Below are 27,444 nucleotides of genomic sequence, written 5' to 3'. Positions count from 1 at the left end.
ATCGTGATAGGTTTAAGCTAAGCAGTCGTTGCAGAAGAGTTAAAATAAGATTAAAGCACAAACTACTCAGAAAGATATTTTGCCTGAAATTCACTTAGCTAGAACATGCTACCTAGTCATGTTTAAGTCATGTCCAGTTGAACACCATGTATTTGATGAACAAGAGTGTTCACTTAAACAAAAAAACAAGAAATATGTCTGCATTTAATATTTCTAACAATAGAAAAAAATTATCTCCTTTTCCCCAAATGTTGAGGTCTTCGAGGAAAAACTTCCTAATATTTTTAAAACAAAAAATACATCTTTTAGGTTTACGTAAAGAGAATAGAATATAACTCCCTTTCAGGCTGAAAGGGACTGACAAAATTCATACCGAGAGATTGTCTAAATTCCACTCTAATATATATTCTATTCTCTTTGGGTTTACGTGATTTTAAGCATGCTTTTGTGTTTTAAAAAATTCTAGAAAAATTTCATCCTTTTTTCTACAATTTATAGTTTTATATGTCGGGTCGCTTGAAATCACGTCCCGACCCTTTTGATAAAATCATTTCTTTTTTAAAACATTTGAAAAATTCAAATTTCCATAATTTGCCTACTAATAAATTGTTGTCACAGTTTTAAATCCAATTTTGATAAACGTCGAGTTCAGATGCACATGGTTAACAATTTCAAATTCTAAGTAAATATTTTGCTTTGAATTCTCCGTTTTCCAGTTTTTTTCAAAGAAATACAATTTAAATTTTCAGGAATTCAAATCTTTTCAAAAAACATGAAACATTTACAAATCATATTTTAATCAAATGCAATATTTCAAAAAAACCAAAAGCAGAGAAAGAGTTTAATAATTAGAACAAAGAGAAAAATATAAATATAAAAATAAATATAAAATTCTAACCTGAGATTTCAGCAATGCCCAGGGTACTTCGAGGTACCCTTTACCTGCACTTGGTCGTAAATTATAATCTTTGCTCTTTTCCCGTTTAAAGGTGGACACCCACTCAACCTATAGTTAAGAATATCCCATGGTTCTTCCTAATTCTCCAATCAAAATCGGCCATGAGGTTCCTGAATCTGAGCTATGATCAGAAATACAAACTAACAGACAAACAGAGATTGCATCTTCATATATATTTCTTGTTAAATATTTTTTTGATTAAATAGATGGTGTACATGATCAAGCATTCTTGTAAATGCTGATTTTATTTCATAATTTTCAGAACTGTGTACATATGTGTGAGCGTCTGCTCTGTTCTTCTTTGTATGTATTTGCTTTTGTTCAATCCTGGATTTCCTCGCTTGCTGTTGTTTATGTAGTAAATACCTACTCCATAACAATTTATCGAATCCAGGTAGAATCCGTCCGCTATCAAACTCAATCAGGACTAAATTTCAGGCTCTAAATGCCACAAAGGAACATAAGCGTAGCTATCAAAATCCAGCTTCTAATCCTGTGCTCAAAATGCCACACAGGGACACGAGCGTAGCTATACAACAAGCTATATATCGATCCCAAATGATGGGAACGATTCATACTCCATAAACTGCTCTCGAACCCGTATATATCCAGATACAATTAAGTTTCGCTTAGCTATCAATACTAAACCCAAACACAATCTTGCCAGCTATCAATGTCTACATGGACACAAGCATGTAATCCACCAAGGCCAAACCAATGGGCACAATCAGCTCTTAGTCTCTCTACGGACACAAGCACTTAATCAATCAACGTCAAACCAATAGTCAGGATCAGCTATCAATATCTCTCCACGGACACAAGCACTTAATTGATCAACGCCAAACCAATGGGCACGATCAGCTCTTAGTCTCTCCACGGACACTAGCACGTAATCGATCAACGCCAAACCGATGGGCACATTCAGCTATCAGTGTCTCTCCATAGACACAAGCACTTAATCGATCAACTTTTAATGGGGAAAATGGTAGTTCTCTGGGAGCAGGGGAATCTGAGCGCATCACTCCCCAGTGTGCTGCTATATGAGTCGTTCATTTCAAACTAACTTAATTTAGGTTATTATTACGTTCATTAAAAATGTAATATATAAAGAGTTTAAAACAATAACATTCAGAGGAAAATGCCGCAAACATTTTCAAAAGTGAAAATTTCAACGTGAAAGTGTCAAAAATGAGAGTGCTAGGGCAAAAAAATAGCCTGTTTAGGGTTAAAATTGGTATTAAATCAATGTATACTTCCAGCATTCCATCTAGCTACAAGAAAGTAAGGTCAATTCTTAAATTGTTACTGTATTTTAAACAATCAGTAAATAAATAGCTCTTAAAGTTGAGACATGGGAGTGTGAACAAATGTAAAAAACTACATATAATTAGTATTTCGACCAAATATTAACTTGTGACATGTTTTTCAAGGGGTTTAAAAACGTAATTTTAGATCATTAGCTCAAATAAAAAAGTTGATGACTATTCATGATTTTTTAAACACTGACCAGTCTTATGGTCCATCCTGCTTAGGTTTGGATCATTTTCAATTTTTTGAAAAAACGATCGTTTTGTTTTAAAAACGATGAAAAAAACGAAGAAGTTGTTTTTTAGTTTTAAAATTTTAATGATTGTTAACGACCGTTAACGACGACCCTTTGCCAACTATTGTTGACGATGACCCTTCGTTAATGATCATTAAGTCCTATATTCTCAGATCCTGTATTCTCAATTCCTGGATTCTCAAGTCCTGTTGTAGTAGATACTAGATTCTAACAGTTTTTATTTTCAGCAGCAAGAAAAGTTCTTCAAGACCAGGGAAGAGTTCCGAAGGAATCTTTACTACAAATGCGATAAAAACATAAACTAAGAGAGGTTGCTAAAATCCAGAACTAAAAATATGTGAATGTTGCAGCCTCCAATGGAAGAAATATGAGAGAAATCCAAAAGGTGAAAAAATCCTAAGTATAAAAAAAAAACACGAAACCTCTCTGGGAAAGAGTCGAGTTCAAAACTAGAAGAGAAAATTGTGTGGATCAGCCCTATGAATAATTAATTCCAATTGAAGAAATATCTGAGAGAAATCCAAAAGATGAAAAATCCTAAGTATAGGAAAAAACACGAAACCTCTCTGGGAAAGAGTCGAGNATAAATGTTGTTTTGTGAATCATTGGTTATATAGAGAGCAGTCCCTAGCCTTAAGTGAGAGAATATTGGATGATAGTTTACATATTTATATTTTGTCTATAACGCGTTAGTTTTACGAGCGAATTCTACCACTGAACCAAACTTAAATCTGAACCAAATTACGCAAATTTAATAGGAATATAATCGGGTTAGAAGAAGACGATCTTTTAGATTTATTTTCCTTTAATAAGTAAGCATATACGACATAAAGTGGTAAATTAGTAAAGCATTTACGACACTGTATTCTCAAGTCCTGTTTTCTCAAGTCCTATATTCTAAAGTCTTGTATTCTCAAGTCCTGTATTCTCAAGTCTTGTATTCTCAAGACCTGTATTCTCAAGTCCTGGATTCTCTAGTCCTGTATTCTCAAGTCCTGGATTCTCAAGTCCTGTATTCTCAAGTCCTGGATTCTCAAGTCCTGTATTCTCAAGTCCTGTATTCTCAAGTCCTGTATTCTCAAGTCCTGTATTCTCAAGTTCTGGATTCTCAATTCATATATTCTCCAGTCCTATATTTTGAAGTCCTGCATTCTTTAAGTCAATATTCATAAGTCCTATATTCTAAAGCCCTGTATTCTTAAGTCCTATATTCTTAAGTCCCGTATTCCCTATTCATATATTCTCAAGTTCTGTATTTTAATGTCCTATATTCTCAAGTCCTGTATTTTCAAGTCTGGTATTCTTTAAGTCATGTTTTCTCAAGTCCTGTATTCTCAAGTCCCATATTTTCAAGTCCTGTATTTCAAGTCCTGTATTCTTTTAGTCATGTTTTCTCAAATCCTGTATTCTTAAGTCCTATATTCTCAAGTCCTCAAATTTCTGACTTATACCCTCAACATAATAATAAAATTAATTCTAAAAGAACAGGTTAATGAAATAAGTCGTCTTCTTTGGTCCAAAATGTCGTCATATTTTAATTTATGATTTCATAAAATAAAACTAGAAGATAAAAGTCTACAGAAAAAAATTCTGCAAATGTAACAAATGTATATATATATATATATAAGCCCGTGGCCCCGCCCCCTTATATACATATAAGGGGGCGCCAAGGGCTTATCCAAAAAATATGCATAAAAATTGAGAGTCGACTTAAAGGGACTGCAAGCGTAATTTCACACACCATTTCTGTAAAAAGTGACATGTTAAATTCACAATGGTACCCTTGCCATTTTGTCTGATCTTAAAAGAATAATATATCCACGTTTTTCTACCTAAAAATTGATTATTTTTAAGAATAAGTCTAAAAGAAAAACTATACGGATTGCTGACGTAGAAACATTAAAGGAAATTGTCTGAATTACTCTTTAAATTGGGGGTAACTTGAAATTACAACGATAGTCCCTTTAAAGGTTGTTTTGTTTTCAAGAGTGTACTGTATGAACTGTACAGTGTATGTAAATATAATCTTACTTCCAAAAGAAACCAAAATTAAAATGCAAAAATGTTCGTAACTATTTTTTTTGGGAAAAAATTATTCTTTGGAAATCGTTAGAAATGGTTGCTCTATATTCCATAGTCTCATAAAATTCGTTGATAAATATATGGAGAATTTGTAAATGGTAAATACATAAGATTTGGCAAGGATTGTAAGGCAAGGAAAGTTATTTCAGAAGTGTACACATCTTTTGTACTGCAGTCTACTGTCTCTGGGCGGTAATGTAAACACAAGACGGATGTCGAAGCCTGAAATGGGATCTATCTTTCACACAAAAAATCGATAAAATATTCTGGTCATAGGAAACTATTTTGTAAGTTATCAAAATTTTCAAAATTTAATGCTTTTAACCTCCTCGGATAATAAACGAACACTGATGCATCTATTCTTGTTTACAAATTCCGCCCAAAGAGAACTGGTTTCAATTTGTACGCAGAGTATACACGACCGCAATAAACTTTCCTTGCATTACATCCTTGAGATTTGGTGCAGATTTGCACAAGTTTTTCGTTATATCTTGTTCATGTGTCAATATATTTTTATGAAAGGAACAAAATAGCATTATTTTTTTCTTCAAATTAATTTATGAAAAAAAATATTGATCTCCTTCTCTCAGTTTGGGAAATGCGGAAAATTAACCCCACCTGGTTTTCTTAATCTAACATTAAATGAAAACTTTCATGTAATAGATCTTGCACTTTGGAAAAAGTTTAGAAAAACAAGAAATTTAAAATCTGTAAAGACATGCTTTAGATTTAGTGGGAACGGGGAGGCTCGGGGTGTTTTAAAGATCAAAGTTTAGCATAAACAAGTGAAGACATTATTTTCTTTAAAGGTATAAATTTGTCAAGTATGTCCAACAAAATTTAACTGGTGAACAATTATTTTGACATGGGGATCAATTTATCCAAAAAGGACAGTATGGATTACATTTTGTAATATTTTATGGTTTTTGTTAAATAAAAAAAATAATCACTTTGGTTTTGATTGTGTTTAAGTATAAAAACCTCAAATACAAAATCACGAAACCTTGAGATTACAAAATTACGCAACCTCGATGTAAGAATTCAACCCTAATTATTATCAATTTTAAGGCTGAAGCTTTTTAATGAGTTTCCTGCAGAATACAATCTGATTTTAAATTTTGACGCCCCACTCCCTCTAGTTTTTTTGCCCTAGCACTCTCATTTTTGACACTATCACCGTGAAGTTTTTAAAATAAATAGAAATTCAAAGAGTAAAAGAGTAAAAAAATAATTTAAAATATAACTTTTTTTGTGATTAAAATAATGTATGTAGAAACGTGCGTAACACTTATATATTTTTTTACCCTTTTTTGCATTATTTTCAATCCTTCCGAGCACCCAAAGTTTCAACTCCTAAAGTTATTGGTCAAATTTTTTTCAATGAGCTGGCCTTGAAAAATTGGGCTTTGAACGAACATTTTAACCCTATACCTATTCTCTCAGGCCTTTTTCTTGAGGGGGGGGGGCGTGGGGGATAAATGAAAATAGATGTTCACTTGAAAATATATCAACATTTCCTTTAGCAACTGCTTCCAAATCGTCTGTAAAACAAACAACTTTGACAAGCAAAACTAAAAACTGTTAAAATACTCTTTTTAGTTTTTTTTGTGTGCATGGTTACAAATACATCTTGTAATTTGTTTCTCTTTAATTTCTCTTCAACCAAAATACTAAAAAGACAGAACAGATAATTTTCCAGTCCAGTGGAATCTTGTTTTGCCTTTTCTTTATTTACAAATATATATTTTTACATCAATCTTATTGAAAGAATTTAATTATTGAGAGAAGGTTAGTTATGATTCCTAATCTGAATCTGTTCCACATGTCCTCAACCTAAACTATGTTTTGGTGCTTACTGTTTGTATAAATCTGCAGTATGCACCATGTTGAATTCTTATATGCAATAATTACTTTACATCATCCAGACAGAACAACCACTAGGCTGAGAGAATATGAGCAATATGAAGACGACATTTAAAAATTGATTTTCTTTATTATTCCTGCGAGGTGGGGTAAGATTACAGTTAAACTATGCGAGGTGGGAAAACCAATTTTATTATGAGCCACTTTTAAGAAAATAAAAATAATTGATTTAGAGAATATAGATAAACAACAAATGTTTTATAACAAAATTTAGTTATAGTTTATAAATTATAACAATTTAAATGCTTAATTCCCTTAGAATTTTGTACTGAAGATTTATTATATTATATATATTATATAATTTGAAAACAAAAAAGGCCAAATATACATATTAAGTAGGTTTTGTTGTACTTTATATTTTTAGTATCACAATTTCCTTACCAATCATCATGGAAACATTACATAAATTATAAATCATAAAGCGCATTTGTTGCTTAAATAAAAAAAACATTTGTAGACATCTTTTGAAGAGTTTTTAACTTTGATATCTTAATACAAAGTTTACTGTTCTAATTTCATCAATGCATTAAATTTCATTTTGCTGTTATAGTTTATGCATCAACATCAAATTAAATGACTTAAATTTCAAAACTTGATTAAAAATGTTCTTTAAAGTTTGGGGCTAGGGTGGGGGGGGGAGGTTGAGGGGGGGTTACTGAAAACAATGATAAAACTAGTTTGGTAACCCAGCTTTGTCGAAAAACTATAAATGTTACCTTTAGATCAACCTACTTTAAGCAAAATTTGCAATGCAAGCTAAGAAATTCCTGTGGGTCTACCAAGTTCCCCAATTAAAATTTGTGGCAAATCGGCCAAGGGGTTGATGAGTTATGATCGGTCACACAAAAAAAACAGACAAATAGAGATTACTACTTTATACATATAGATAAACATACACATTTTTCAACAAAATAGATCTTTATTTTTACAATTACTTCATTCAAAACTGAAGGTAGAAACCATCCCTTTGCAACTTTAAACTCTTCTCATACGGAGCTACATAAAGTGTTGCTACAGTTACAGAAAAGGCATTACCAAACGACACTTCAAGGGCGGCCCAATCTCAATAGTTGATCCATAAATATAACAACAGTGTTTTGCGTATTGCAGATTAGTACGGAAATAGAAGTATTGAAACTTAATTGATAATAAAGCAGAAAGGAGACGAAGGAAGAGAAAAGGAAAGAAGTAATATAAAGGGAATGAAAGAATGAAGAAAGGAGAAGAAGGAAGAGGAAAGGAAAGGAGTGATATGAAGGGAATGAAAGAATGAAGAACGGAGAAGAAGGAAGAGGAAAGGAAATGAGTAATATAAAGGGAATGAAAGAATGAAGAAAGGAGAAGAAGGAAGAGGAAAGGAATGGAGTAATATAAAGGGAATGAAAGAATTTCCAAGAAGAAAGGAATAAAATTTACAATCTCGTTTGATTAACGATCTGCTAGGTTCAGTAAGAGCAGAAATTGAACGAATTTGTCAGATGGAAAGATTTTAGAAACCTTGGATTCGAAATGGAACCATTTATGAATGTAAGGGAATGGAATCGAAGACAGATATTTTTCACAAACCAAAGAAAATATCTGTAAATTATGTGAGAGCTTATCTAAATGGAATTTTTATTTGTTTTCTTTCAGTAAGTAAATTACGATAAAAGTAGTGATTTACAGGGATACCCACGAAGAATGAGGCTGTAAAGACGACCTGAAACTATTGAAATTTGACGATTTTAAGGTAAAAGTCTTTTATTGGCTTATTCAGTGAATTGGAAAAAAAGAAACATCTTTTCAGTTGTAGGGAATCATAAATAAAAGAAAAGAAACAAAATAAAATTCTGTACAATCGTCTCTGAAGTCTTATCCATTGTGGGTAACCCTGTATATACATAAACAGATTTTGGATGAAAGTTAAAATTTTCATAAAATAAGTAATTATCGTAAATTCTGAAATAAAAAAGTATAAAGTTTGTTCCCTGCATTCCTTTACTATCTTTTCTATTTTTAAGAATCATTATAACTACATAAAGTTCTTGAAAATTTATTTTGTGTTTTTAACAGTTTAAGATAAAATAAACCCTCCATAAAACTTATTAAAGCTCGATCAAAACCCAAGTTATAAGCAAAGCTAGGAAAGTTTAGGCAACCGAATAAAATGATTAATCATAATTTCAAGAGAGGGGAGGGGGACACAGTGGGGTATTAGGGGAGGGTATAAGCCAAAATGAATTTATTCCATAAACCTCTTATTTATGTCAAATAAGGCTTGAAAACGAAACGAAAAACTGTCGTTTTTAAAACGATTAACAACCCTTATTGCATATTGCCAAATTTGGTCAAGCAAAATGAAAAAAAGATATAAAAAGAAATGTTTAAACCCGTCATTTAGTAATATACACAAATTAGGAATTGTCTTACAATTGTTAAAAGATATGGGCATTGCAAAATAAAATTATATTACTGCAGTACATTTATTGCTCAAGCGGAACCAATACATTGCTTCAAGTTTTAACAAGAGCTAAAAATAAAGAAATGCGGGAAACACAAAATGAAAAATTCCCAATCAAGTTTTGAAAATGTCGGCTCCTGTCACAACTCAGCCAACCAAATCGGTAAAAAAGGAGCAAAATGAAGATATTACGGAGCCAATGTATGAAGTGATAACAATAGTGCCTGAATCCCTTGATATTTCTACCAAGAGTAGCAAAATTGATGATAAACTCTTTAGTTATTTGGGCAGAATTGACTCACTAATACTTCAACAAGGCCAAGAACTAGTTGAAGAGGCAACCAAGGTTGCCAGCCTTGGATGTTGCAAAGTGGAGACAGAAAATCAGTATTCAATGATACACCCTGATACCAAGGAAACAATTTTATTAGCCATTGAGGTAAATTAAATAAGAATTATTTTTGGTTGTCATTAAGATATATCTTATTTGACGCGGTAAGAAGATACCTAAAAAGGTGGTGTGAGAGCCCTATCTTTATAATTTAACTTAAATTTTAATATTTTGCAATCAATCTAAAGATTCAAACCTTTAAACGCCGTTTTTATAACTTCATAAATGTTTAATTAGAACTTGAAAACACGAAGGCACCAAACCTTCATTAACCCATCTAAACTTTGGATTTTAGTGACAGGTAAGAAAGCAAACCCATCCTAACTTTAAATAACTCGATTAGCTGTGAAAATTATATTTCCAGTTTGTTTTGTTTAGACTTCTTTGTTTAGACTTTCAAGCATATATCTCTAATTGTTATTTACTGTTTATTGCCTCGGTCTTAAGTTTACTTTATGCTTTTCCATGCTGACTTTAGATATTTTAAAGATTTAAATTGTCATCATTCATATTTATTTGCATAAAGTTTATTTGAGCGACAAAATTGAATCATAAAATAAGTTGAATCAAGTCTTCGGTCAGGGAAAAATGTGAAATAAAACTTAACACTTTGATATTTCAAAGTTTGACTTTTATATCTTGAAGGACAGTTTGAAATATTAAAATTCTACGACATCGTTTTGCCAAAGTGCAATGATTAGAAAGTTGGAGCTTGAGGCGAGTACTCATTTTTTTTCTCTCTTATTTTGAATGTATTTAGAATTCCAATTGGTGTTTGAGAAATCCTTGTCTTTGCTGTGTTTGGAGATGTGGATGCTGTCACTGTGATTGTTCAACAAGACGACCTTTTGAGATGAGTGTTAGAGGTGGATCTGCCACAGGTCCAGAGCTACTCAAGTTTGAACGACCCTACAGGTTCAGATTTAACAATATAATTTTGTATATGCTACAGTTTTCTCTAGGTTTCTCGGTGAGCCTTCATTTAATTATCTCAATTAAGAATTACGGTTTAGACATTTGTATAAGAAACGATGGATAATAATGGATAATAATATAATATATATTTGCAAATATCTCTAAAAATAGCAATTTGTGGATTTCTATCATTTATGTTTATTCTTTAAATAAAGGGCGCTTCAAATATGAAGGGTTTATTGATGTAAATTGACTAAAAATGATTTCCATGTAAATGTTTAAAATAATATTGTTAAGGTCTAGTTGTATACCTTGCTGCCTACAGTTACTCAAAGTGGAAAGTGACAGGGAATGTTATTCTAAACTCCCTTTCAATCTCAGCTTAATGGTTCCCCCTTCCCCCCACTATATTCCAGCAACAATATTGGAAGCTGGTTTATATGTATATCAAGGGGGACATAAAGATATACAAACATATAAATATAAATAGACTCAAACCTATCCTTAGTGTATACACTATACAGAATAAAGATTCTAGACCATTGTTGTATCTTCTATTTAAAATATGAAACTGTCAGTTTTGGAAATCATCCTAAATATTTATATAATATGCTCAAGTTTCCTCAAGGAATTGAACAATCGACTCTAAACTTAATTCTAATCACAAAATCTATGCAAATCAGGTTGCAAAGGTATGTGTATTGATAATTTGAGTTTGTAGCGAGTAATCAGTTAGTGTATACACTTTTTCTTTTTTCCGGGGGGTGGGGGAGGGGGATAGGGTGATTCATATCTTAAATTTTTTTTTAAAGTGGGCATGAAAAGAAGTTTTTCAATGGCCAAAATTAATTATTTTAGATTTTTTGAGTCTAGAATACATTTTTAACCACAGTCATTATCTGGGTTCAGTAAAACAGATGTCAGCATATATGGGACTGTGCAACTGCTGTGGACTAATTGAGATCCGAGATACTAACGATGATGTTCTTTACAAGATTGAGGTGCCCTGTAGACTCTGCTCTTGTTCAGGAGGATTAAATGTAGATTTCTACATAACTGATGTTCAAGGAAAGGATGTAAGTAAATATTTTCTACACAGAATACACAGATAGGACATGAGAAGACAACTAATCTTATCATATTCGAATTCTGCACTGCGTCTGAATCATGGGTTTAAAAATACAAATAAGTTTTCTGTAAAGGGACTGTAGAGGTAGTTTATAGATTGTATGTCTGATTCACAACGGTATCCTTGAAAGTTTTGTCTGATCAAGGATGTAATGAAGGAGATTTCCTTGTTTTTCTCACTAAAAATTTGTTATTTTGAAGTGATGTAGGTGTAGAGGGTACCCTTAATAAAATGCCACTTTAGCTATAACTTGATGGTCACTTAAAAATTAGATTTAATAACAATTTAAGAATATATAAAATTTACAATACCGAAACTGCTCTCTTGGCTTTTCTGGGTTATCTAAAATTTCCAACTATTGCTCATGAAGCGTATAGCATTTCTAAGATAAGTATACAATATTTAGAAGAAAAGTTGGGTATAGGGTAGTGCACAGGAATTATAATGCACTAGATTCATTAACACAATTTTACATGTTTTAATCAACATTAACCTCCATATATTTGTAGGTTGGACTGATTAGTAAAGAGGGGGATCTGTTGAAGGATATGTTTACCAACAAGGATAATTTTATAATCAAGTTTCCAACCACAGCGACAACCATTGAGAAGTCACTCATCATTGGTGCCGGGATTCTCATTGATTATCTTTATTACGAGGATTGATTTTTCGATCAGATTGCTTATTCATTAATCTTTAAAATAGTTGTTAATACTTGTAAGATATTAAAAATTAAATATATAAAATATCTTCTTGAAGTTTGATGTGTGTGAAATTGCGGCAGTGAAGGAAAAATTCAATATATCAACCTGTTTTCTTCCTTTTATAGACTTTCAATATTCTGCTCTCTTGTAGTAGCAAACATTTAATATATCATCATATATAAACATCTTCTTAAAGCAAGATTAGATACACAATTTCAGATGAAAATTATTTTATATTCTAATATACATCATGCACACAGTACTGATGATACTCTCAGTTTAGTTAAGTTTTTCATCAGATTCTAACATTCTAACAGAAATATGTTGTTCAGACAAACTACTTGTACTTTTAAACAAAGATAGAAAACTAAGTGAGTTTAATATCATATTTCATAGATAATGTTTACTTCACTAATGTATTGGTAAACACTTCTAAATTTATTAAAACTTTGAAGTAATATTTAAAGACATGTTTACTTCTATTATAGATTGGTAATATTTGTAACTTTTAATTTTAGGTTTTTATATTTTATATGAAAAAATCCCATTCTTCTTTTTCTTCTTCTTCTTCTTCTTCTTCTTCTTCTTCTTCTTCTTCTTCTTCTTCTTCTTCTTCTTCTTCTTCTTCTTCTTCTTCTTCATTTTCATCATCATCATCATCATCAATTATTCCTTCAAGTCTACTCACACACCTTAGTCTTTAACTTTACTCTGAAGATTAAAAGTTTTTGCTCTGTTAGAGAAAATGATGATTCTGCTCTTTTACATTCTTCAGTTTCACGGTTTCCAAGCAAAAGATTATGTTTCTGTAAGTAAGAAGTTTTGCCCATATCAGAGGGATCTTTTCCACAACAAGTTTTCTAAGAAAAGTACTATATTAGGAACTACAGAGGCGACAGATCTATCAGGGATGATGATGGGTGGAATAGGGTTAAGGGGCAGCTTGGGTGAGAATGATGCTAGAGAAAGGGAGTGAAATGGCATTTATCTTGCTGGCAGAGAAAGCAAATCGTCGGCTATCTTATCCTCGGGGTCCCTCAGGACTAGTCAGTTAGCATGAAGCATCTGATCAGAAGAGTCAAATGGAAATATATTCGCCCCTGGCGAATATCAGATTAATATTAGTTGATCCAACAATAATCGTTTGTATCGTTATAATGTTAATATATTGTGTGTGCAACCATACTTTGTTATTCCACTCAATCTTGGCTTTTTTAATACTGAATTCTTTTCAAGTCTATTTTAAAACTACAAAATATATATGGAATCATGGCTAACCCTAATCGGACTCTATTGTGCTGCAGAGTAATGAATAATTTATAAAATATACTGAGAATAAGTCTCTAGAGTAGGATTTCAGGATATATTATAATTTTAAAAATGTCCCAAGAGTATTTTAAAAAGTCCAACCAAATAGTAGAATATGTATTCGTAATGTGTATAATTCTACTGAGCAAGGGAGAAAAGTATAAAATAGGAATCTATTAGAGGGTCCAACGAACATTTTAATTAAAAGTCAAAAATTTCACGGCGATAGTGTCAAAAATGAGAGTGCTGGCCGCTGGGGCAAAAAATAGAGCGGGGGACGTCAAACGGTGTTATTATGAAAAGCCTTTTGTTGTAAAATAATCATATATAATATTATATGAAAAATTAGTTTAAAAGGATGTGAAAAGCACATTTTCATATAAATTAATTAGTATCGTAAACCAAAAAGCAAATGAAAATATTAGAAAAAATATTTTCAATGACCTTTTTTTCTGTAACATTATTAGGTATATGAAATATTTTTTGTATAAAAGGAATTTAATATCAGTAAAATATCTTGTGTATGTGTAGCATTAATTCCTTAAAAGAGAGACACAAGTTTCCGAAATGAGAATAGTAAAGTGTGGGTCTAGATTTTTTGTGTCAGAAAAAATATTAAGATTGGTCTGTACCAACTCAAAAATATCAACAATATATTAAGTGTGTGTTTCAATTAATTCCTTAAAAGAGGGATACGAGTTCCCGAAATTAGAATAATTTATAATTAATTTTAAATTGTTATTCATTGGAAACATAAGTTTCTCTTTTATTTATGTCGTTTAATGCATTTTACTTAAAGGGAGTGACCCGCAATGTATGGTGGTTAAACTAGTTTCTGTAATCTCTCATTATTCACAAAGATTTTTTGGAACATTTATTGAAAAGACAACATTTGAAGAATTTGTAGATATCTGCGAATAAATTCATTAAAAATAAGAAATTCAATATAATGATGAAAACGAAATAATTAGTTCTAAAATTGATTTATTGAAAAATATCTTTTGAGAAATATGTTCCTAAACATTTTATTAGTTTACTGTTTAAAAAAGTACCCACCCAAATTTATGATTTTGAACTTCAGCTTTGCACTCAAACTTAGTAATCATACATTGTGGAACGTTTTATATGTCTCAAATGAATCCTAAAAAAATTGTCCACAATACTGCATACTCAGTTCAACCACCAGTCACTCCCTTTAATCCACAATACATTGCCGTCACTCCCTTTAATCAGTTAGTTACGAGTTACTATGAACCCAGCCAGGGTTCATCCCTAGGTACATAATCTCATATAAGTTTATTGATCCCAGTTGGAGAAATGCATAACAAATGGAATCTAAGAATAAAGCCAAACAAACTAGACTTAGTCCAAAATAGTATTTTGCATCCCTTGAATACAAAACAGTTTAGGGGAACAGTGGTATTATACCCATTTTCTTATCTAGAGATAGCAAGTCGGTCCCATTTAACCCTATCCCTGCTGGGGTACTTGAAAACCAGGATATGCTGGGGGGGGGTCAATTTGACCCCCCCTCTAAATCCCATGTTTTATTTCCAAATATGACAAATGATACATCATTAGAAAGCTCTTGTGCTCTACTTTTAGAATCTGCAAAAAAATTTGCAAATTTGCGAAAATNCAACAACAACAACAACAACAACAACAACAACAACAACAACAACAACAACAACAACAACAACAACAACAACAACAACAACAACAACAACAACAACAACAACAACAACAACAACAACAACAACAACAACAACAACAACAACAACAACAACAACAACAACAACAACAACAACAACAACAACAACAACAACAACAACAACAACAACAACAACAACAACAACAACAACAACAACAACAACAACAACAACAACAACAACAACAACAACAACAACAACAACAACAACAACAACAACAACAACAACAACAACAACAACAACAACAACAACAACAACAACAACAACAACAACAACAACAACAACAACAACAACAACAACAACAACAACAACAACAACAACAACAACAACAACAACAACAACAACAACAACAACAACAACAACAACAACAACAACAACAACAACAACAACAACAACAACAACAACAACAACAACAACAACAACAACAACAACAACAACAACAACAACAACAACAACATCAACAACAACAACAACAACAACAACAACGACAACAACAACATTAACTGAATATATTTACAACCTTGGTATATAAAATCTAGGTCAATTGTTGCAACAATGCAATATTAGAATAAAGTTATCTTTACTCCAAAATATTGAATATTCCAATAGTATTGGTGCCATAAACTATCCTTAAGGTTTAGCAATATATATTCAAGTTTATAGCAGAGTTCTGTACAGTACAGTACAGTACATTACAGAACGGTACATAACAGAACAGTACATTACAGAACAGTACATTACAGAACAGTACATTACAGAACAGCTTAAAGCATTACAGTACATTATGGAACATGCAGTTCATTACAGAAGTGTACTTAACAGTAAAGTACAGAGACAGTACATTAAAGTACAGTACAGAACAGTACAGTACAGTGCAGTACAGTACAGTTCACCAAAATTTAAGTTCATTCTGTTGAAAATCGGAATTTTATTCCTCAAAACTTTTAAATATTTTCCTAAACATTTTTAACTTTTCAAAAGTTAAACTAGGGAAATTATCTTGAGCATAAGAACAAGATGTTTCCGGAATAAATTATTTAGTTTGCTTTTTACATAAAACTATGAGATATATCGGTCTGATCCTTTCTCCGGTCTAATCACAAACTCATGTATGAAAAAGTTCCGAAATAATGAAAACTTAGAAAAGAATGTAAATTATTAAATTCTTCAGGAGTTTGTATTTCAGGAGTTTGTATTTCAGAAGTTTGTATTCAGAAGTTTGTATTTCATGAGTTTGTATTTCATGAGTTTGTATTTCTGGAGTTTTTATTTTAGGAGTTTGTATTTCAGGAGGTTGTATTTCAGGAGTTTGTATTTTAGGAGTTTGTATTTCAGGAGTTTGTATTCAGAAGTTTGTATTTCAGGAGTTTGTATTTCAGAAGTTTGTATTCAGAAGTTTGTATTTCAGGAGTTTGTATTTCAGGAGTTTGTATTTTAGGTGTTTGTATTTCAGGAGTTTTTATTTTAGAAGTTTGTATTTCAGGGGTTTGTATTTCAGGAGTTTATATTTCAGGAGTTTGTATTTCAGAAGTTTGTATTTCAAGAGTTTGTATTTCAGGAGTTTATATTTCAGGAGTTTGTACTTCAGGAGTTTGTATTTCAAGAGTTTGCATTTCAGGAGTTTATATTTCAGGAGTTTGTATTTCAGGAGTTTGTATTTCAGGGGTTTGTATTTCAGGAGTTTGTATTACAGGAGTTTGTATTTCAGGAGTTTGTATTTCAGGAGTTAATATTTCAGAAGTTTGTATTTCAGGGGTTTGTATTTCAGGAGTTTGTATTTCAGGAGTTTGTATTTTAAAAGTTTGTATTTCAGGAGTTTGTATTTCAGGAGTTTGTATTTCAGGAGTTTGTATTTTAGGAGTTTGTATTTCAGGAGTTTGCATCTCATGAGTTTGTATTTCATGAGTTTGTATTTCATGAGTTTGTATTTCAGAAGTTTGTATTTTAGGAGTTTGTATTTCAGGAGTTTGTATTTCATGAGTTTGTACTTCAGGAGTTTGTATTTCAGGAGTTTGTATTTCATGAGTTTGTATTTCAGAAGTTTGTATTTTAGGAGTTTGTATTTCAGGAGTTTGTATTTTAGAAGTTTGTATTTCAGGAGTTTGTATTTCAGGAGTTTGTATTTCAGGAGTTTGTATTTCATGAGTTTGTATTTCAGAAGTTTGTATTCTAGGAGTTTGTATTTCAGGAGTTTGCATCTCATGAGTTTGTATTTCATGAGTTTGTATTTCATGAGTTTGTATTTCAGAAATTTGTATTTTAGGAGTTTGTATTTCAGGAGTTTGTATTTCAGGAGTTTGTACTTCAGGAGTTTGTATTTCATGAGTTTGTATTTCAAGAGTTTGCATTTCAGGAGTTTGTATTTCAGGAGTTTGTATTTCAGTGTTCTCCCGGCATTCAGTGTTCTCCCGGCATTGAGTGTTCTCCCGGCAATCAGTGTTCTCCCGGCATTCAGTGTTCTCCCGGCATGCAGTGTTCTCCCGGCATTTCAGTGTTCTCCCGGCATTCAGACTGGAAACATCTACCCTCTCCTGTGCTGCCTAATACCTGCCCCTGTGTTGGCCCCCCAGCAACTAGGGCTGGCCCTATCAGCTGAAATGTCGGAAACACCCACCCTGCCACTTCAACACCTCCCAAGTATACCAACATGAGCCTGATACAACAGGTCCTAGCTCTGTACCAGGGAGCTGTAAAGACTGGAGATTCTGTTGAGCTGAAGCTATGGTGTCGAGAAGGAAAAGAATTTTTTACCTTTTCCAGATCCCTGCCCAACAGGAGGAGAAAGAAGAGAAAGAGGAGACAATTTAAACCTTTCTCTCAATCCTTTTCCGGGCCCCAGGAAACCCAGCAGTCTAAGATGAGGTCCCAAGAGTCTCCCTGTACAGTTGTAAACTACCAGAATAATCCACAATCCCAAGTTAGACTCCAGGAGAACACCAAGTCCCTGTCGAGTTCCGAGGACGGGTCCCAGAGAAACCACCCGTCAAAAGAGAGGTCCCCAAGAACCCCCCAGCCTGTTGAGAGGTCCCAAAGATCCCCCCAGTCTAGGGAGAGGTCCCCAAGAACGCTCCAGCCTGTTGAGAGGTCCCTAGGATCCGCCAAGTCTAGGGAGTGGTCCCCAAGAACCTCCCTGCCTGTGGAGAGGTCCCTAAGATCCCACCAGTCTGATGAGAGGTCTCTGAGAACCATCAAGCCTGGAGAGAGGTTTCGTAGAACACCCCAGCCTGAGGAGAGGTCCCTGAGAACCATCAAGCCTGGGATAAAGTCCCTGAGTAGTACTTCTCTGTCAAAAGAGAGGGCCCTGCAAACCCCCCAGCCCAAGGAGTGCTCCGAAAAAATCCCCAAGACTGTCCGTGTAACTAATGTGATAGATCCAAGAGGAACAGTAAACCCTATTTCTACCTCCCAGAGAAAGAGAAAAACAAGATCTCAATCTCTTGCTTCATCTCCTATTCCTCAGGTGGATGGAGATGATAGACACTTAAGCATCGAATCTGAACCTGATCCTAGCCTTGAACCTGAACCTTTTCATGAACCTGGACCTAGCTTCGAACCTGAACCTGTTCATGAACCTGAACCGGAACCCAGCCTTGAACCTGAGCCTAATCATGAACCTAGCCCTGAATCTAAACTAGAACCTAGCCTTGAACCTGAACCTGACCCCGAGCATGAGACAGAATCTGAGAGATATTTTAGAATCTTAAAAACTTTAAAATATCATTGCGATTTTGTAGAGAATCTTAGAACTTAAAAACATGTAATATGCTATAATTTTCTGCGATAATTAAAACCCGATATATATTTAAATGTATTCATAGCAAATAATAAATATTTAGATCTTAAAAAAAGTTTGTATTTCAGGAGTTTGTATTTCAAGAGTTTGCATTTCAGGAGTTTGTATTTCAGGAGGTTGTATTTCAGGAGTTTGTATTTCAGAAGTTTGTATTTCAGGAGTTTGTATTTTAGAAGTTTGTATTTCAGGAGTTTGTATTTTAGGAGTTTGTATTTCAGGAGTTTGTATTTCAGGAGTTTGTATTTCAGAAGTTTGTATTTCAGGAGTTTGTATTTCAAGAGTTTGTATTTCAGAAGTTTGTGTTTCAGGAGTTTGTATTTTAGAAATTTGTGTTTCAAGAGTTGGTATTTTAGAAGTTTGTGTTTCAGAAGTTTGTTAGTCAGTAAATTAAGGTTCCAAAGTAAATTAAAATTTCAATTGTGAACTTTCATCGATAATTTATTTTATCTTTAATTTAGGATTTCTTTACATTTGACTGCGACATGTTGGGACAGCTAACAAATTGACTATTTTAATTATTAATTAAATATATTTCTTTCTTTTAATTATTTGTTTTACTTCTGCAAGACAATTGTTTATATATTTTATTTTTAATTAATTATGTAATTAGTTTTTTTGTTTTGGAATATATTTTTTCTGAATTAACTAAGTAACATGATTTCACAAAGATCCATTTAATAACTGAAAAGTAGGTCTGGGATGGGCTGACCAATTGAACTGCACGTTTAACTCAGGTAACAAAATTTAGAATTTCCAGAGAATTTTGATAAATTAACCATTTTTTAGCGCGAAGGAACTAAACACTTTTTACAAACTCCAATTTTCTGAAAAATATGAAAATATTTGTTTTTGTTCGTGGCCCTTAGATTGCACTTATTTTATTTAAAGTCTATATGTTGAGGGGTGGGGGGAGTGACAAAGCCCTCAATTTGCAATAACAACCACCCAAACGTGTTTTTGACAATTTTCTCCTTATAGACGCAACTCCTATATGCCGAGTCCATTAGCGCCTGATCCAATCAGGGTTCAGTCATCTGTTTGTTGTCTATTCTGAACCAATAGAAATAGTATGGCGGTAACATATATTGTTTTTTCTATCTCATTATCCAATTAGAGATATGAATCCTTCAATGGGCGCTATCAGTAAATGTATTATAGTTTACTATGAATGAAAGGGGCGGGTGAGAAAGGGAAGAAGGCGTAAATTAAGGTCGGGGCCGGGAGGGAGGGGACATTGTAAAAACTCTTATTTTTAAATTTCTCTGCACACTATTAGTAGTAATCAATCAAGAACAACCCATGAACTAGCAGTAATTCTTTAAATAATAAAACCAAAACTCAACAAATTATATTCAATTTTGATAGTATTATAATGAAAAGTAGTCTCCTCTTGGCGGGTTAAAGGGAGTGTTCGCGAAAAATAAAAGGGGGTATAGGCTTACGGGAAAAAAATAAGCGCTTTTGATTGCTTCTAATATTACTTCTGTCGCGCAGACGTGTGGCATTTGCAACAATACTTAATTATGTCATATACCATGCAATTGCATAAAAAGTGTATTGGAATAAAAAATTGTAAAAAATTGTAAAAATTTAAAGAACATATTATTATCAAAACTTACAACGCATGTTTTTTGGGACACCCTGCAATAATTACGGTTGACTTTATTTATGATGAATAAAACTAATTATATTCCTAAAATTTAAATCAAAGAAAACTGGTGCTTTATATTATGTAAAGGGTATTGCAAAATAAATTTAAATAATTTTTTATATGAATTTTTTATTTCATTCAGAATCCTGCTTAGCAGCTTCTTTAGAAATAGTCTTAGATTTTTTTAGTTTTGAATTTCACACTTAATCAAAATTAAATGTTTTAAGCATATTAATCAGTTTTCAATCAAATTCAAGCTAAACAGTTTACATAAATGTTGAGACTTGCTTGCATTTGCATGTGTGTTATAATCTGTCTGAACCAGATTCATGGCAAATCCTTTCTTGTAGAAACCATGGATGAGGAAAAAAAGGATTCGATAAAGCCCTTCACGGTAAAGGATTTTCTAATTTTCACGAAATTTAGATAATTTTGTTTTAGATTTAAACAAAATTCATAACGGTTTTTGCAAAATTGCAAATATTTTTTAATTTTCAGTAGTTTTTGTATATATATATATATTTATATATATAAATATATTTATATATATATGTGTGTTAGTTATAGCTGGCTAAACTTGACTGAAAGTTTTTGAGTTAACCCTGCCTGCTGGGGTATATAACCTAATTCAATGGTCACAATAAATGTACGTCACGTCTGGTAGAATATATTTTATGTAAACCTTAAAATATTGTTTAGATATTTAGTAAAACATTGTAAGATGTTCTGCAGAATTTCTGCAAAAATTGCGCTTAAGAGGAATCAACCAGTAGATTGTTTATACACAGTGTGCTTGAAATATTTTTAAAGCTGCTTTATTTATAAAGTTATAAACTGTTTCTTCTTTGATTATTAAGATGATAATATTTGACAAATTTTATTACAGTTTAACTGCACATGTTATAGCAACAATATAACAGTAACATTGATAAAAACAATTTTATAGTGATTTCATTTAAATACTTTTATGAATGCCATCTATTCAGAAAATAATTCAATTAAAATCTACATCTGTCTCCATTTTTATGTCGTGGATTTTCAAAATGTTTGAAAATTTCATGAAAATTTGTTGCAGGCAAATTTTTAAAATTTTTTTTGATCATTCATAAACCTTGCCTGGGTCACGCGAGGCCCCACAAAAAATTTGGGCCCGATCGGTTCAGCCGTTTTGACGTTTATTGGATACAAACGGACAGATAAACAAACAAACACCCTCCCATGCAGACAAGCAAAGTATATATAGAAATAGAATTATTTAGTCTGACAGAATTCAAAGTTTGAAATATTTAGGATCTATAACATTGAGTTGTAAAGATAATGGGATTTGAAAGTTAGAGTTTGTGACTTAATTCCTTTAGTAGAAGAATCACAGATTTTAGCCTTTCTATTACTACAAGGCTTTTAGGGCGCTTCGTGCCCATCTTCTATTTCAATTGTGAACATGTTCTCATTGTAACATTAAAAAAGAAAGAAAGAAATATTTCGCGGATAAAAGAATTGCGGATTTTTAAGATTCAAAATTTTTTTACAAAAATTAAAAAACTTTTAAATGCAAATTTTTAAAAATTTTATCATTCATAACCCTTCCCTGGGGTCAAGCCAAATTTATATATAGATACTAAATAAAACAAATGATTTACGCAGAAAATATATATAGAATATATATATAGAATGTTTTTTAAGTATAAAAGTTACAACTTGTAAAATTACTTTATGGTCATTTCAAAACAAATGGGACAATTTTTTGACAATTTTGAAAGGGACCAATCTCCAATTTGGCTGAAATTTTGCACAAACAATCCTTGATATTTTTGGCCTTTAATGGCCCCCTAACATACCGAAGAATTCAAATAGCCACAATTTTAATTTTGGAAACTAATGCAGAATTTTTATAAATACATTTTACAAAAGAGAGAAAAATGTTTTTAAATAGCCTTTATGTTTTTTTTATTAGATATATTTTCGTCTGTTTTTATTCCTAAAATATTTCGAAAATTATTTTTTTCTCAAAAAATTTAGATTTGACTATGGTAATTTTATAAGTAAGTTAAAAATTTGACTTAAAAAAAAGATTTAAAAAAAAAATTGTTTTCCCCAAATTTACAATTTTTCCAAATTGTTTTGACATTTTAAACTATTGATCAAATGTTAGTAAATTGAGCAACAAGAACAATTAAGTAAAAACACTCTCAGTTACTCTCAAATGTTAGTAAATTGAGCAACAAGAACAATTAAGTAAAAACGCTCTCAGTTACTCTCAAATGTTAGCAAATTGAGTAACAAGAACAATTAAGTAAAAACGCTCTCAGTTACTCTCAAATGTTAGTAAATTGAGCAACAAGAACATTTAAGTAAAAACGCTCTCAGTTACTCTCAAATGCAAAATTTTGAAAAAGTTTGAATTTAATTAATTTTTTTTATAACAGGGCTATCCATACAATCTTCCAGAATGTTAAAATCCACCTAAAGAATGGAAAGGAGGAGAATGTATTAGCGCATGGGAACCCTTGATTACACAAAATATGGTGCCAATAATGGAAGATCTTAAAATAGATAATGCAGAATAAAAGGTAGAGTTTATTATAATTAGTGATAGGAATGTTTAGAAATGTTGAGTAAAATTGAAGAGACAAAGCTCTATCACAATTATTGGGACAACATCGTTGTGGTAAATAATCCAAATGATTTTTTGGGCGCTTTGCAAATTTTTAACTAATTGAATAATTGGGCATGTTAACAATATTATTCATTTTTTGTAATTTGCTTAATTCTGAGACAGAGAAATTTCAACAGTTTCCGAGCAACTTAAAGAGACACTTGAACAGTTTCCAAACATCTTCAAGAGACATTTTAACAGTTTTCTAGCATCTTAAAGAGACATTCCAACAGTTTCCGAGCATCTTAAAAAGACATTTTAACAGTTTCCGAGCAACTTAAAGAGACATTAAAACAGTTTCCAAGCATATTAAAGAGTCATTTCAACAGTTTCCGAGCATCTTAAAGAGACATTTAAACAGTTTCCGAGCAACTTAAAGAGACATTACAACAGTTTCCGAGCATCTTAAAGAGACATTTCTACAGTGTCCGAGCAACTTAAAGAGACATTAAAACAGTTTCCAAGCATTAAAGAGACATTTCAACAGTTTCCCAGCATCTTAAAGAGACATTTCTACAGTGTCCGAGCAACTTAAAGAGACATTAAAACAGTTTCCAAGCATCATAAAGAGTCATTTTAACAGTTTTCTAGCATCTGAAAGAGACATTTCAACAGTTTCCGAGCAATTTAAAGAGACATTTCAACAGTTTCCAAGCATCTTAAAGAGACATTTCATCAGTTTCCGAACAATTTAAAGAGACATTTCAACAGTTTCCGTGAGCACTTAAAGAGACATTTCATCAGTTTCCGAGCAATTTCAAGAGACATTTCAATAGTTTCCGAGCATCTTAAAGAGACATTTCAACAGTTTTCGAGCATCTTAAAGAGACATTTCAACAGTTTCCGAGCATCATAAAGAGACATTTCAACAGTTTCCAAGCATCTTAAAGAGACATTAAAACAGTTTCCGAGCATCTTAGAGAGACATTTTAACAGTTTCCGAGCATCTTAAAGAGACATTTCAATAGTTTCCGAGCATCTTAAAGAGACTGCAAGCGTAATTTTAAGTTACTTTTAATCTCGCTTGAAATTATTCTTACAGTTCCTTTAAATTCACAAAAAATTGATTTCAATTCCTATCTCCTGGAGTAGATGTGTTATAAAAAGTAAATGGAAAATAAAGGTTGAAAAAAAAAACTTTAAACAAATGTATATTCTGTCCTAGAGGCAGAAATTTGATTAACGGCGAATATACTCATCTTTCCAGAGGGCAGAGAGTGATTAAACAAGTATTTCGTGAATAATATATTTAGATTGTGAAATGTGATTTAACCTTTAAGTACACAAAATGTGTTGAGAAATATATTGTGGTTAAACCAATGAATATTATTGTCTCAGAAATATATTTAAAATAAAATCATGAATTATTCGCAAAAGTTGAAATCTTTTTAAACTTTAGAATACAAGAAAACTTTAATGCTTCCAAATTGTTAAACATTTCGTGAAACACATTTTAGTCCAAAACTGTGTTTAATTTTATGTCAATCAATGAAAATTGTCTTTAAGTGCATGTAACGTTAAAAACTCTTAAAGGGAGTGACCGGCAATGAATGATAGTTGAACATGAGAATGTAGTATTGTGGAGAAATTATTTAGGATTCATTTGAAATGTTGTAAAATTACTAAGTTTGAGCGCAAAGTCAACATTCAGAATCATCCATTTGGGTGCTTAAGTTTTAAGAAATGATTTTAAATTATTAAATAACAACGACAAAAAATGTAACAAAATTTCTACAGTAAACTAATGAATTGTTTAGGAACAGGTTGAGAAAATAAAAATTAACTCTTATCATCAAAAATAAGTAATCTTATTCAGTTATTGGTTTCTGTAATACCTCATTGTTCACAAACATTTTCTGTAGATTTTCTGGAATTTTTATTGAAAAGACGACATTTGAAGAATTCAAAGAAATCAGCGAACAAACAGCAAGAAAAAGAAATTCAATATTATGACAAAAGGGAAATTGCAATATTTAAATTCATTCAATTTGAATGAATTTTACAGGAAAAATGTAAAAATCATGTAAAATGTTTGTTTTTCTCAGTTGGTAGCGGAAACATAAACATATGAGGGCGGGGGCATTAAACCCCCTAAAAGGAGACTACTTTGTATCATATTTGAATATAATTGGTTGAGTTTTGGTTTTATTGTTTAAAGAATTGACTGCTAGTTCATGGTTTGTTCTTGATTGATTACTACTAATAGTGTGCAGAGAAACCTAATAATTAAAGTTTTTACAATTCCCCAAAATACGCCCCCTTACCCCTTTACCACCCGCCCCTTTCATTCATGTACACCAAACTATAATAAATTAATACAAAACTGTATAATTTGTGTTGATATGGAGTAACAAAGAAATTTATTTAATTCAAAATCCTAAAAATCCTTTTAAGCAATAAACCAGTTTCCTGCAGTTGTATCATTGTACAATGATGGTCCATAAATTGCACAAGATTAAATTAGAAAACAGATGTAGTTGTGTAAACAATACAGAAACCCCGCAATTAAACCAGAAAATCCGCTTTTAACTTTTTCCAAGAATTTATTTTGTTATTTCTTCAGAAAACTTTTAACTATCATTTAGACAGGATGGAAAGGAAACTTATGTTCTTATAAACAAATAAAAAGTTCAATTTTAAAACTGTTGAAATAATATTTCTAGAGTAACACAAAGAGATCTAATGTAAAACAATGAAGATTATTAAAAGATTCAATATAATAAAAGAAAAATTACAGAAATAATAAAGATTAGGTTGCTAAATAATCATTATTTAGTCAGCTTGGTAAAGTTTAAAGGAAGAATATGTTTATAATAAAATATAGCATGGAAGGTTCCAGATGTATTGTAAAGATTAGGTTGCTAAATAATCAATATTTAGTAAGCTTGGTAAAGTTTAAAGGAAGAATATGTTTATAATAAAATATAGCAAGGAAGGTTCTCCCAGATGTATTGTAAAGATTAGGTTGCTAAATAATCAATATTTAGTAAGCTTGGTAAAGTTTAAAGGAAGAATATGTTTATAGTAAAATATAGCAAGGAAGGTTCTCCCAGATGTATTGTATAGATTATAGTGTAACTAGAGGGAACATTTAAACATCAAAGGAATGATCTGTTACCAGGAACTTTGCTCTCTTCAACCCTGAAAAACACCCATTATTCAAAATAGAACATAAACATGGACATTTCTGGAGTCTCAATATAAAACCTCAAAACTAAAATATAGAGGCAACAAAATTAGGACTAAATTTCTGAAGAGCATTCAAGTGCATCCAAGATCAATATTATATTAATCTATAAATTATAGTCCTGTACTAATCTCCAAGTATAGATTATAGTCCTATAGTATCGAAGATCAATATCATATTAATCTCTATTAATCTCCAAGTATAGAGTATAGTCGTACATTATCCAAGATCTATATTAATCCCTATTAATCTCCAAGTATAGCGTATAGTCGTATAATATTCAAGATCTATACTAATATCTATTAATCTCCAAGTATATAATATAGTCCTATTTCATCCAAGATCTATATTAATCTCTATTAATCTCCAAGTATAGAGTACAGTTTTATCCAAGATCTATATTAATCTCTAGTAATCTCCAAGTATAGAGTATAGTTAATCTATTAATCTCCAAGTATAGAGTATAGTTATCCAAGATCTATATTAATCCCTATTAATCTCCAAGTATAGAGTACAGTCCTGTATTAATCACTATTAGTCTTTAAGGATAGAGTATAGTTCTATATTAATCTCCATTAATCTCTAAGTATATAGTTTAGTCCTATATAAATCTCTATTAATCTCCAAGAATAAACTATAGTTCTTATTTATCTTTATTAATCTCCAAGTATAGAGTACAGTCCTATATTAATCTCTATTAATCTCCAAGTATAGAGTATAGTTCTATATTAATCTCTATTAATCTCTATGTATAGAGTATAGTCATATATTAATCTCTATTAATCTCTAAGTATAGAGTATAGTCCTATATTAATCTCTATTAATCTCTAAGTATAGAGTATAGTCCTATATTAATCTCTATTAATCTCTAAGTATAAAGTATAGTCCTATATTAATATCTATTAATCTCCAAGTATAGAGTATAGTTCTATATTAATCTCTATTAATCTCCAAGTATAAAGTATAGTTCTATATTAATCTCTATTAATCTCCAAGTATAGAGTATAGTCCTATATTAATCTTTATTAATCTCC

At 31.5% G+C, this 27,444-nt stretch overlaps 1 protein-coding gene and 1 long non-coding RNA gene across 2 annotated transcripts; both read left to right on the top strand.

Annotated features, from left to right (window-relative positions):
- Positions 1-9,072: 9,072 nt before the first annotated feature.
- On the top strand, positions 9,073-12,160 carry LOC111709333 (phospholipid scramblase 2). Its single transcript, XM_023482975.1, has 5 exons — positions 9,073-9,406; positions 10,119-10,273; positions 10,571-10,621; positions 11,166-11,349; positions 11,912-12,160. The coding sequence occupies exons 1-5, from the start codon at positions 9,095-9,097 to the stop codon at positions 12,065-12,067; spliced, it is 858 nt and encodes a 285-aa protein (XP_023338743.1). The 5' UTR covers positions 9,073-9,094; the 3' UTR covers positions 12,068-12,160.
- Positions 12,161-20,823: 8,663 nt separating this feature from the next.
- Positions 20,824-24,463, top strand: LOC111709335 (uncharacterized). Its single transcript, XR_002766830.1, has 3 exons — positions 20,824-20,961; positions 22,994-23,137; positions 24,389-24,463. It is a non-coding gene; the product is annotated as an uncharacterized LOC111709335 (long non-coding RNA).
- Positions 24,464-27,444: the final 2,981 nt, after the last annotated feature.

Source organism: Eurytemora carolleeae, unplaced genomic scaffold (genome assembly GCF_000591075.1).
Source record: "Eurytemora carolleeae unplaced genomic scaffold, Eaff_2.0 scaffold913, whole genome shotgun sequence".
Taxonomy (NCBI): Eukaryota; Metazoa; Arthropoda; class Copepoda; order Calanoida; family Temoridae; genus Eurytemora; species Eurytemora carolleeae.
This window is presented reverse-complemented; position numbering and strand designations above follow the sequence as displayed.

What these genes read in the sequence shown, in the direction of transcription:
- LOC111709333 (XM_023482975.1), top strand. Translation starts at nt 9,095, where the DNA reads ATGTCGGCTCCTGTCACAACTCAGCCAACCAAATCGGTAAAAAAGGAG. An exon ending in AAGTTTGAACGACCCTACAG is followed by an intron (nt 10,274 to 10,570) that starts GTTCAGATTTAA and finishes AATATTGTTAAG; the next exon opens with GTCTAGTTGTATACCTTGCT. An exon ending in CTGATGTTCAAGGAAAGGAT is followed by an intron (nt 11,350 to 11,911) that starts GTAAGTAAATAT and finishes ATATATTTGTAG; the next exon opens with GTTGGACTGATTAGTAAAGA.